General features: G+C 43.4%; 1 protein-coding gene across 1 annotated transcript in view; it reads left to right on the top strand.

The window, feature by feature from the left end:
- Positions 1-569: 569 nt before the first annotated feature.
- Positions 570-12,547, top strand: part of LOC111238226 (large neutral amino acids transporter small subunit 4-like) — a 28,998-nt gene continuing 17,020 nt past the window's right edge. Inside the window, 5 exon segments of the mRNA XM_022767639.1 lie at positions 570-716; positions 3,202-3,423; positions 10,261-10,486; positions 10,583-10,638; positions 10,855-10,931. Coding sequence (XP_022623360.1) covers positions 3,264-3,423; positions 10,261-10,486; positions 10,583-10,638; positions 10,855-10,931 — 519 coding nt within the window. The 5' untranslated portion in view covers positions 570-716; positions 3,202-3,263.

Raw genomic sequence — 12,547 nt, 5'->3', positions numbered from 1 at the left:
ACTTTCAAATCAGAACAAAAAGAGCCACCGAGGTTTATTTTGAGACTTTTACTCCAGATTCAGAGCTTCTCTCATGGGAATATTTAAACACAGAGAAAGGTTTTGTTGCACCATCGTTTTCTCGTGTTAACGACCATTTCAGGCCTGTTCGCTGTTAATTACAATGAATGACAGTAAATTTCAAACGAAAACATTCTTCATTTCCCCTTGTGCCAAAGTTTATTGATTTTATTGGCTTTTTATTATTATAATAGCTCCATAATCAACTGTAGCTTCTGTAATGTTATATTTAATACATTCTTTTGTGTTTCAAAATAAAAGCTATTTTGTCCCAGAATGATCAGCTGTTCAGTCTGTGTCTAAACAAACCTCGGCGACCTGTTTTCCCAACAAAAATTTCTTGTATTGAGAAACAACACACATGTAATATTGGAGCTTTCTGATTGGCTGCGGCTGGTCTCTAGCTCAGCCACGGGCCAATGGGGAGGCGGGGTTGTTTGTGCACCGCTCTGCGCTGCTATAAAGCGGCAGCAATGAGGGATGAGAGGAGAAACAGTGAGTCAAAGAAATCAAGGAGGAATCCTTCATGTGAGTTAACGCCGCTCCTCTGTGCGTTTGTCGTCGAAGGACACCTGGACCTGCAGATCCGGATCTGACTGAGGGACGGAGCGGCTGTGTTTGCTCCCCCCCCCCTCCGCTGAACCCACAGACTACAGGTAGGCTGCCCGCACCAAGGATGCTCCACACTGCACTTCACTGGAGGACAGGCTGACTCATAATGTTGGCGCGCCTCGTACAGGGATAAATCATCACAGCAGCATTAGTGGTGTCCTGCACTCAGACTCTTTTCCTGTCCGTGTTTCTCTTTGTTTAAGGAAACTGAAGCTGCATCAGCCTGTAACACTGTTATCAACTTCACATCCACCACTCTTTTATTATAATAAGTCATTTATCCTCTGATCATTGCTGTGATCAGTTCACTGCAGATCAATCATCGGTGACTGGATCAAATACACTAGACACTAAACACTAGATGGATTTTGTTACAGCTGTTTCTTTCATTGACCGACCACTTCTTCCGTTTCCCTTTATATGTTTTGCTCGGGTGTGATGAAGGCAGTTCAGTTGTGTGTGTGAAAGTTTAGGATTTAATTTGTGAATGAAAACGCGCGCGCGATCCCGCGGAAACAGCGGGAGGCGACAGAATAAAAGTCTTGTTCTTTGTATCCGGACGCTGTTTTTGTTGTCACTCGTTCTCTAGTTAACTGTCTTTGTTTCAGCAGCGTGACGCTAACTCCCAGCACTGTTGTTGATACCGAACAGCTGAGCGCCACTTGCGTCGATGTGCGTCAAGCTGCTGAAATGCAATCACTCTGATCCCGGAAGGCTTCAAAATAAAAGCAGCACAAATCGGCTCAACTAGTGGAGAGTGTGTGAGGGAGTTCAGGATCTTTGTTCGCGCTCAGGAGGTGTCAATGCATGATCAAATATTGATGATTATCACTTTTATTAATATGCTGCTTATCAAGTTTCATAGCCTCTTTTTTTTGCTCATTGTAGTGGGGTTTTTATTGTGCTTTATAAAAGCAAGTTGCATTATTCTGAAAGTGTTAACCGGAAGGTGTATGTCATGTTCTGTTAATCTTGACTCTGTGCAGGGAGGAGGGGATGGAGATGCAGATTGGGGTTGTGGGGGTGGGGGGTATTGTGCGGATGATTTCAGTCCAGTTCAGACCAGTTCCAGCTCCGATCCTTATTCACCGCACTATACTTTGTCTTATTGTTTTCAGTGATGATGATGATGATGATGATGCTTGCTGCTATAAAAATAAAAACATGTCAGGACTGTGTGTTGGTCATGCCATCATCTTCTGCAGCTCTGTTTTCCCCTTGTCCTTTACAGCTGTTGGGGGGGGGCATCAAGTTCATGTTCTTACAAAAGCACGACTGTCATTCAAAATAAAAGGGGGGCGTTAAGTTTTTTCACCACATGTTTTTAGCACATAACAGTGGAATACAATAGAAAAACACATGTAATTTCTATTATGGATTCAAGTCAGGTCACACTGTGTGTTTGTATGTAACATCTGAAGCTTCACATTTCCAGTATTATACAATAAAAGAGCTCATTATTTCTTTACTGTATTATAAATAAATAGGTCTTTTATTCTGTAATATTCGTGAATTAATCAAATTAGGTGACGTTTATATTTACACAACGGTTCATTTTTTTGTTTTGTTTTTTTGTATGAATATTTTTCATTTCGTCACGTTGGCTGTAATTAGCCTAATTACAGACGCGGTTGAAAGTATTAACTGTAAGTACATCACAATAACAGCGTATCAGAGCGAGCGACCGAACCACACCGAGATTCTCGCGCCGCGCTGGTTCGAACCGGCTGGAACTCGCGCTGCGTTCAAGTGCAGTGCAGTTTTTTTGTAAACTCAACATTTGTTGTTGTTTTGTTGTTGTTGTTTTTTTTAACCAAAGTGGCTTTATCGCACTCGACGCTCGCTCATTTAAACAGAGAGACATTTACACTGATGTTTTCATGCAAACAAAGAACAAATCCAGCAAATAGTCGAAGTATTTTTTATCACCAAATTAAGGGAGACATTTTTTAAAACAGTTAGTCATTTAAATCGAAATTTATAGAGCTGGAGATAATTAATTTGTTGAATTTGTGTCTGACATGTATCTCAGAAGCTCTAAGTTTGAATTTTTTATGTAAAATCTAATCCATCACATTTTCTAGCATTAAAGACCCCTCTAAAAATCTCCCCCACCCACAGGGGCTGAACGCTACATCAACCTCACGTGTAGCTGCTGCACAGCTATGTCACTGACAGCCAATAGGAGACGGCATGTTAAATCCTCCAGCCAATCAGAGATGTCAGGAGGCGGGAGATTGTTTAATATTAATGACAGGGGTTTGTGCACCTCAAAGGCCTCAGCTGTGTTCTTGTTTGTGGCTCTGGACCATCATCATCATCATCATCATCATCAGGCTGGAACAAAGAAATGTAAATGTTCCAGGGTGTTTATTGTGAATTCAAGCAATAATATTGTTTATAAATATGATTATATACAGAGATAATAAAGTATAATAAAGTATCAACACAAGCAACGAATCCTAAGCATCTCATATTATCTGAAAACATCCTGATGATCACCTCCTCTCTGTCCCTCCTGTCCTCCAGGCTCCAGCAGCCTCCTTTATCTCCAGTCAGGCCAGTGAACCGCTACCTCACACCCAGCAGAGATGGCTCCCTCCCTGGCCACAGCCTTCTCCCGCCGCTGGTGGATGGCGGTGACGGCGGTCATCGAGAACCTGCTCTTCTCTGCCGTGCTGCTCGGGTGGGGATCCCTGCTCATCATGCTCAAATCTGAGGGCTTCTACTCGTACCTGTGCAAAAGACCAGGTAAGGCAGCTTTCACATAGGTATTGACAATTAGATGAGGGTGGAGTATTTCAGTTTTTGCTACTTTAAGCTTCTATTTCACTTTATTTATTTGCTATAGTTACTAATTTATTATAGTTACCACCAAAGGCTTTATGCAACTTTTCTTTCACATCTGGAATCAGTGTTTCTCTTTAAGGAAAGGATCTAAATACTTCCTCCAACACTGAACTCAAAGCATCACTGACAGTAACTTATTTTATGCAATAACACTTTTATCAGAGGAATGACTTAATGCAATAAACTAGAGAGAAATCACATATTTTGCTTGATGACTTTAGAAACTATCGTCACTCTTATTCGTCACGTGCTGAACAAATATTATCACCACTACTTACTGTTGCTACTATGAGCATGTTTGTCATGCAAAGTAGCTGCAAACGGCTCATCTAAGAGCTAACGGGCCTGTTTGCACCCACTATTTCACAAAAACACCTATTTGGAATTTACTTAGAGTCTGAATGGGATGTTAATGGGGAAACAGTGCGTGACGACGCCCGGAGTGTCTTTGAGCTTTGCCTTTCAACACACTGACTGTACCACTCAGGGAGACTTTATCCTGTGTGGGTGTGGTGGAATTACAGGAGATTGAAGGACATACAAACAAGCAAACACCAAATCTTTCTTTTTCCCAGCAGTGAAGTGGACAGCTGCTCTTTATTCTTCAGCTCTCCTTCATATTGCTGAGGTGTTACGTCCTACTGAGGAGAGTGACCTTTGAAAGGAGCAGCTAGGATTCATATTGATCCTGCTGTTGGGATTTCCTTGTGGAGAATGAGTCGATACGGAGGTGGCAGGCTTCAAAAGCAGCTATGAAGTGCTCCTGCACAACAAACCAACAGAGTTATATCATTATTATTATTTCAGTCTGTCCTCGACTGTCTGTGATCAAAGGTGATGCAGGGAGCTGACGCACTCAGCGGATGCACTCAGCTGCTCGTTATTAGTTTGTTTTTTTTTTATGTCAGAATATTTCTTCAGCCTGGAAAATCTAAATCAGACGAGGACTCTGGTTCCTTCAGCGACCGATCGTTGCCACAGCAGGAAATGTAGGTCAGGTAAAACACAGCAGCAGTTCATCAGCGCTGTCGTCCTCGTCAGTCGGGTGTCTGAGCTGCGTCCACTGCCAGGGAGCGGATCGATGTGTGAATGAGACACATTCATCCCCTCCAGTCTGCACAGCGATTATCACACAGGTGTTTTCTGTCTCTTTGAACGTGTGTCTGTGTGTGTTTCTCTCTCTCTCTCTCTGTCTTCTCTTGTGATGAAAACCTCGCCGGGGTTCATTTGTGCACACGAAACCTTTTTAACGGTTTCATCACACATTCGCTCACACCGTCCCCTGACCCTGTCTGAGGGCGCTGCCGTCTTACTGTAAGTCTGTACGCACTGATAATCCTCATTTTGTGAGTGTGTCAGTGGAAACAGCATGTGTAATCTGCCTGTAATCTGCCCTGAATGAAAGCCGAGGATGCGCTGTTGTTTCATCGTCTGTTTATCTGATTGGATTAGGTTTGGGTAGCTCTTGATACTGACTCAGCCGGCTCCACAGTGACCCATCACTATCAGGTCCCCACTCTCTGACCTGCTAAATGGTGTTAATTCAGCAGGTCTGGTGTTTACCCGAAGCTGTGAAAAGTCTGTAATCAGGTCAAGAAGGTGCGACCTGCTCTGTTTTTGTGTTTATTTACCCACAGTGAGGTCGATGTGTTTGTCTCGCCTCAGGGTAAAGAATGTGCAGACACGTAGCATCGTCCTACCAGCCCTGTTTGAACACAGCTGTGGACATTTTTACACCGTGGAGAAAAACTTGAGCCATTTTCTGTCTGAAAAAAAAAAAAAAAAAGAGATCAGATTAAAATAAAAGTTCACGTTTTTATCTTAAAACAAGAGCCACAGTCATTGGCCGTAACGTGTTTCTAATCCATCCTCATCCTCATCCTGTGGAAGGAATGCTCTCTGAAGTTCAGCTGAGCCCAATATGAGGCTACAACAGTCACAGTGAAAATGCGAAATCTGCCCTGTAGTAATAAAGTGGTTAATTCAAAGTTCCTCTTTTTATAGATTTAATACTGTGTCAGTTTGAACAAGAAGAACAATGCAGCTTGTGCACAGTGCAAGCAGCTAGTTTATGCAGTTAGTGAGAGTCATTTGTTCCCCACTATTACATACAATCTACCATCACCTCAACAAGGAGGACAAATTGTGAATAATTAACCCGTAGCGTGGCAGGAAATAAGAATAAAACATGTACATATACAGTATATGGCAATTTAAAAGAGAAACTAACAGGTAATGTCAGGAAGCGTTGTTAAACCACAGGCCTCGAGAACAGCTTCACTGCTCTTTGTTATAGATTCCTGAAGTCTGGTGAACAGATAACATTGATAACGGAAGGTCATGACCTCCCATGCAGTGTATGGAAACATCTGCATTTACTGTGTTTCCTCAAGTTTTTCCTTGTATATGAAAAGTACTTGTTGCAGAGAAGTGAAAATACTCAAAAATCAGTGCAGCAGAACCAGAATAATTGTCCTCTTCCTTATCACAAACCCCGGCACCTACATCACCCAGAATGCAACTCGACCTCGGACAGATTGGTCTGAGACTGCGTTTTGTTGCGGCAGTGATTTTTGTGTTGTCCCAGAGTGTGTCGAGGAATTTCACCAAGTGGCGTGACCTCCTGCAGCCGCACGTCTCAGGGTTGACAATGAGAGCCGACGCAGATAAGGACCAGGCATTTTCCTCTTGCCACAGACCCGTCACGTAGGGAGGGAGGGAGGGAGGGAAGAGGTGTCAAGTCACAATATGGATTATTAAAACTGCGTGAATATGTCACCTTGCACATGCACTGTTTGAATTAGCTGTATGTTTCATTTGCACATACGCAGCGTCTCACAGTTTGCACCTCTACGCTGTGGATCAGTTGTTAGTAAAACTCTTGATAGTGTTGATCAGTTGAGCACAGCCTGCTCTCCCACAGTTAGCTTGTGGTTTCTCTGGTGGTGTGAGGTGTGAGTGCGTGTGTGTGTATGTGTTTGTTTGTCACACATACCCCCCCCAGCTGCTCTCACCTCCCTTTGTCTCTATGTTCGTCTCATGACTTCACCTCCGATTCCTGGTTGTTTTTAAAAGACAGCCCCGGTTTGCTCAGTCAGTGGAAACGCTTGTGTGTGGTCAGTACGAATGGCGTGTGCATCGTTCCTGAAGGAGAGAAGACGCAGACGTAGCTGGAAAACACACATTTTTTTTGAGACGGTTCCTCTTCCTGTGTGTGCTTCATGTTTCCTCGAGGCAGCTGGACCTTCCAACCATCCCATTGAACCCATCGTCTTTACACAATAGTGTTTTTATCTTTACATAAGACGCCAGTAATCACAAGGAGCAGCCTGCTAATTAATTGTTGATGCAGCCACTGTTACACAGGCGAGTTTTGTGTGTTGTAGGATGAGGCAGCATCATTCCTCCTAACGATTACTCCTCTGTTGGCGCATCATGTTGATATGCTGATATAAGACGTGCTTTCTACAGGCGAGTAACTCTGAAGCCAAGGCAACAAAGCTGTTGGCAGTCTATCAATCATTGAACCAAATGACTGTAGGGTGGTTGACGTTAGCTGAATGTATAGGGGAAGGGAGCGGCGTGAGGAATTTGGCGAAACGTACACAAAAAAAAAAAAAAGAAAAGTTTTTACAGTGTTGACATGAACGGGAAACACCCCATGAAGGACAGCAGGTGCACAGTGAACCCGCTGTGATTCATCAGGAAGAACTTTTCAGAGACGATCAAATCAGCCTGTATACCCTCGGTTGTGTTTGCCCGTGTGTGTGTGTGTGTGTGTGTGTGTGAGGTCTTTACCCGTGTTGACTCAGGTTTGCTGTGACCGTTTGATTAGTCAGCAGTTGGGGCCGCTGGGGGACAGATGCTGCTACCTTCTGTTAGTCCAACAGTCAGCACTTAATGCTCCAATAAACCTCAAATACCAGCCTGGGAGGTAGAGCACACATCCACTTATCGACAGGAAGACTGATTCACAAAGGGCCTCTGGAATCTGAAATCACTGCCCTTATTTTTGATGTTTAATCATGTTGTATGTCACTGGCTCTGTCGGTCGGTCCAGACTGAGCAACTACAACTGTGGATTGACATTCATGGTCCCCAGAGGATGAATTCTGGACTTTTTCCAGCCACCAGAAATTTTACATTTTAGGCTCCGAGTGACATGTCATACATTAGATAGGAAATCAAAATGAAATCTGGTGCAGACTTTCATGGTCCCCAGAGGATGAATCCTGACTTTTCAGCCCGAGCCACTGGTAGGTTTACATTTTTGGCTCAGAGTGAGATATCTCCACAAATTAGATAGTGTGCTGTGACATCTGGTGCAGACATTCATGGTCCCCAGAGGATGAATTCAGATTTTTTGGAACCACCAGCAGGTTTACATTTTAGGCTCAGAGTGAGATATCTCCACAAATGTTAGGTAGAGGATCGGGAAATCTGTTGCAGATATTCATGGTCCTCAGAGGAAGAACTGTAAAAACTTTTGGACATATGATTCTCTCATGGAGTTTGTCCAGTCATCATGGATTTATAGATGAAAATTTGACAACCAGGCAAACTGCATTTGCTAAGGAAGAATTTGCAAGACGATCGAAAGCTCTAGAGGAGTTGCTCAATGGACCTGGCATCAGTGAATCCTCTATTGATTCACTCTATAATTAGGATGTACTTGAATAAAATGCCTCACAATAGAGGCGGATGACTTTTAGATCGTTGCAGCTCTGCATCCTCGCGTTCAGTCAAACTGGTCCTTTCAGCAGCTGCTTGTTTTTTAATGTGGTGGAGCTCCAGCGCTCCCACATCCCGACATTAAAACATCACTGCAGTCATCAGATGTTCGCTAAGCCACATTAACTCTCACTCACTTACATCCTCGCAGGGCTCGGGCCTGTTTTCCTGCAGTGGGATGCGTTTAATGTGACACATCAGTTTCCTGTTGTTCCTCTAAAGTTTTCCCCCTTCAGCCAGGAGACCAGCGTCAGCACCTTATCCCTCCTCCCTCTCACCTTAAGCTGGCTCAGTAGAGGCCTGAAATCAACCTCGCACAACAAAGGGAAAAGTAGATTTTCACTTGTTTATTAGATGCAGCAGGGATTTTGGCTGCTGCCGACAACTTGCCCCCAGGTCTGAAATGAAGAAAACACTGTGATGACTAAGTACTTTACAGCTCCCTCCCCTCCTCCAGACATGAAACATGTGGTAACAGCTAAGTCCGTCTCTATTGTTTTCCCGACAGTTTAACCAAAAACAAGTCAAGGTGAGAGGAGTTGTTTTCCTCCTTCAGCCCTCCCTCTTTGTCCTCTGTCTGTCTGTCTGTTCAAACCAGCAGAGTTTCACCGGAGGCAACAGTCTACTGGAGCAGATAGACAAAAATAGACTCCACATGAACTCAGTGGACTGTGTTTACCAGTGATTCAGCGTGAGGCAGACTGAGTGAAACTGTTACAGAGAGTTCCCCCGTCCGCCATGCAGGGGGTCACTTGTGACTATTTCTGGTGGTTGTTTACCCTGGATTTTGTTGTTTTCCCGTCAGTGTGTTTACATGACCTTTAATAAGTCTGCTGCCTTTTCGATAAGCGACTCGGCTCTCAGAGAGGGAGGGGTACATGTAGGAGCTCAGGCCTTAAAAGAGCAACATTAGAAATAATATTAACAATAATAATACTGTTATAATGATACGAAGAGGGTATTTATTTGAGATCAACAACAGGTTGTGGTGTCTTTTCATAATCATAATTCCTAGCACACACAGAATGGTGACGCTTGTTTTGTAAAAGTTAAAAAACAGTGAAACTATTTGACATTTTAAAAGTATTTAACTAAAAGCAAAAGTCCTGTAACCCATTTTTTGGCTGCAATGCAACAGCGACGCCGGATATCTGTGACTGACTGACTGAGTGATCACATTTCCACCACTAGACAGCCAAATGCCTCGTCACTGAGTTGGAGTTTCTGGCGCAAACAGTTTCTATTAACGTTTACAGCCCGCAGTGTTGCCAACTTAACGATAAGGCTAAATGTAATAAATGCAGTTTGTTTGGCTTAGCGGAGGCAAAGCTCAGTGAACTGGAAGCGCAATTCTGCTTTGCTGCAGCTCCGGATTAGTCAGGAAGCCGGGGCGGCTGGGTGACTGCCCGGCTGCCTGTAAGAGGAGGTGTAGCTCTAAGCCCTGACACCCATACATGGTCCAGCCATGTACTAGGTTTATACCTAGTCCTGTATAAAAATAGAGATACAAATGTATTATCAGTAAAGTATATGTTAAGTGTCAAATGTGAAAGTATACTAATACAGAATAGCCCCTTTCAGAATGTTATATTATTATATTTATTAAATTATTGGATTATTGATACTAATGCATCGATGTGTGAATTCTAAAGTTGCAGTCTGAGATATAACTTGTTTATATACCATTGGGTCGTTTAACATATAAAAATGCATCATGTTTTTGAATATAGATCATATGTTTTGCCGGTCTACATACAGCCATGCTAGTCGCTCCGTGAGGCACAGCTAAATGCTAACGTCAGCATGCTAACATGCTTACAGTGACAGAAATAGAATGAAAAACAGAATTTGAGTCAGAACGGTGTTTAAGTCAGAAAATCTCCAAGTGATGGTTCACTGTCATTCGTAACCACCAGCATAATTATAACGCTTTAAGATCTACATTTGACGGATCAGATCTAATCTAATCTTTCCCCCCTCTTCTCTCTCATTTTTCTCACCCTCCAGACAACAGCTCCAGCTTCAACATCTCGAACGCGTCCTCCCCTGAGAATCACGCCACAGAGGAGGAGGAGGAGTACCTGGACATGAACGGCTGGCCGATCTGCAAGGACCAGGATGAGATGCTGAACCTGGCCTTCACCGTGGGCTCCTTCCTGCTGTCGGCCATCACTCTGCCCATGGGCATCGTCATGGACAAATATGGACCACGGAAGCTGAGGCTTCTGGGCAGGTGAGGCTGGATCAGAAAATCTGACAAGATGTGTGTGGGACAGTTGCGGTCTGTGGTCTTCCCCTTATTCATACCCGTTGCTTCATGTGTTCCCAGTGCCTGCTTCGCCTTTTCCTGCCTGCTCATCGCCTACGGAGCCAGTGATCCCAACAGTACGTATCTCTCATGTCATCTCACATACATCACTTTAACAGCATCATGCAGTATGTCCACGCTGCCTCACACACTTGCTCTCAATCATGGCGCCTTTGTAGGCGAGCAATATCATAATGCACATTTACACAGAGGTGCATACGGTGTAATGACGCAGCGGTGCCATTTAAACAGATGGGAAGTTACCACATCACTGATCACTCTTTCTCCTGCAGATCTGTCCATACTGATCTTCTTCGCTTTGGCAATGAATGGGTTCGGAGGCATGTGCATGACCTTCACTTCTCTGACGGTGAGTAGTAAGCTTTACAAAGATTACAATGCTTATATTTTCAGGTTTAAGATGCTTATAGCTGATGCTTGGTTTAACTGGTCAGATGGTGCCACTTCGACTTCACAATTATCGTGGCCAAAAGAATTCACAATAATGATATTATCGCGATATCAGAAGAAAACATAATAATAATGATTATGCTAGTAATGCTATCAGTCTCCATTCTTTAGCTTTGTTTATTGTGTGTTTCGTCTCTTTTTTTGGAAAATTAATTCTCAAATACGAGTGTAGGCGGATTGGAAAGTGAGTCTGTAACCGCTCAGAAGTAAAGAACATTTACACTTAATGAATAGTGAAAAGACATCCCATATATCACCGTATTATCATGTGTGTATTATTATCACAATATCAACATTTCATTATAAAATAAATAAATATCACGGTTATCGTTGACACGGGTAAATCGTGACTTCCCTAACTTGTTCCAGTAGAATTAATAGATCTCAACATGGAGGCAAAGTAATTCCGCACTGAGTTTTCCGTAGAGTCGACCTTCGGTGAACTTTAGCGTGCAAATCTGTGCCACTGACCAAAGACTAAGTTGACATTTGAGCCAAGAGTCCAAAAAAAGAGGAGCATATCATTTTAGCTTGTGTTGTACCGTCAACTTTGTACTACCCTCCTCTGCCAGGGTTCAAATTGTTCCACAAAACATATAAACATGTTAAAATATTTTCCTTCAACTGTTTTAATTTAGTGTTGAGTTAGCTAGCTTCCTAACTGGTGGCAAGCTAAGTGGTAGCAAGTCAGCTAGCTTGGGATGCTATTTTTTTCTGGCTACTGTCAGCGTGTTACAGCTAGCTAGTGTGTTAGCATTTGCTGAAACCAGCTTCCACTTTCTGGTGTGACCAAGAAAAAGAAGATTTGCAGAAGAAAAGAAGAGAAAAGTAAAAAACTAATTTCTAAGCATTTTTAATATATTTTTAATACATTTTTTATATAACGTCAGTATCGGCATAACAGGCTAGCATAAATCCCAGATGTGATATGAGGGGAGGGTTAGTGCAGGAACAAGAGGAAAGAAAGGCAGGAGAGTGGATTATAGCACCGCTGTGAAGTGGGACAGCATCAGACACTAGTGGAGAGAAGAAGAAAGAAGAGGGTCAGTGGATAGAGAGAGAGAGAGAGAGAGAGAGAGACAGATGCATTAGAGAGAGAGAGAACAAAGATGGATGGAGGAGGAGAGATAAAGCGGAAAAGACGGCCGGACAGCTGACAGGAGACCGCTGGGAGAAAAAGATGAGCAGTGACTCGTAGACGGGAGGCGAGGGAGGGATGGAGGACGGAGTAGACGAGGAAAGCTAGTGGTCAGGGTGATCTCATCCGTCAGAGAAAGTGCTGCATCAGAAGAGAGGAGGCCGCGAGAGAGAGAGAGAGAGAGACACACACACACACACAGGGAGAGAGAGAGAGTGGTTAACAGAGAGGACGTCTATATTAGTCATTTATTATTCACGTCTGTTCTGCTGCTCTGGCTGGGAGCCAAAAAAAGACCTGTCCTCATTATTATTTCATCCACACAAGGACACATGGATGACCAGTGTGTGTGTGTGTGTGTGTGTGTGTGTGTGTGT

Source organism: Seriola dumerili, unplaced genomic scaffold (assembly GCF_002260705.1).
Source record: "Seriola dumerili isolate Sdu_G_001 unplaced genomic scaffold, Sdu_1.0 BDQW01001240.1, whole genome shotgun sequence".
Lineage (NCBI taxonomy): Eukaryota > Metazoa > Chordata > Actinopteri > Carangiformes > Carangidae > Seriola > Seriola dumerili.
Note: the sequence above shows the minus strand (reverse complement) of the source record. Positions and strands in the feature narration are given on the sequence as shown.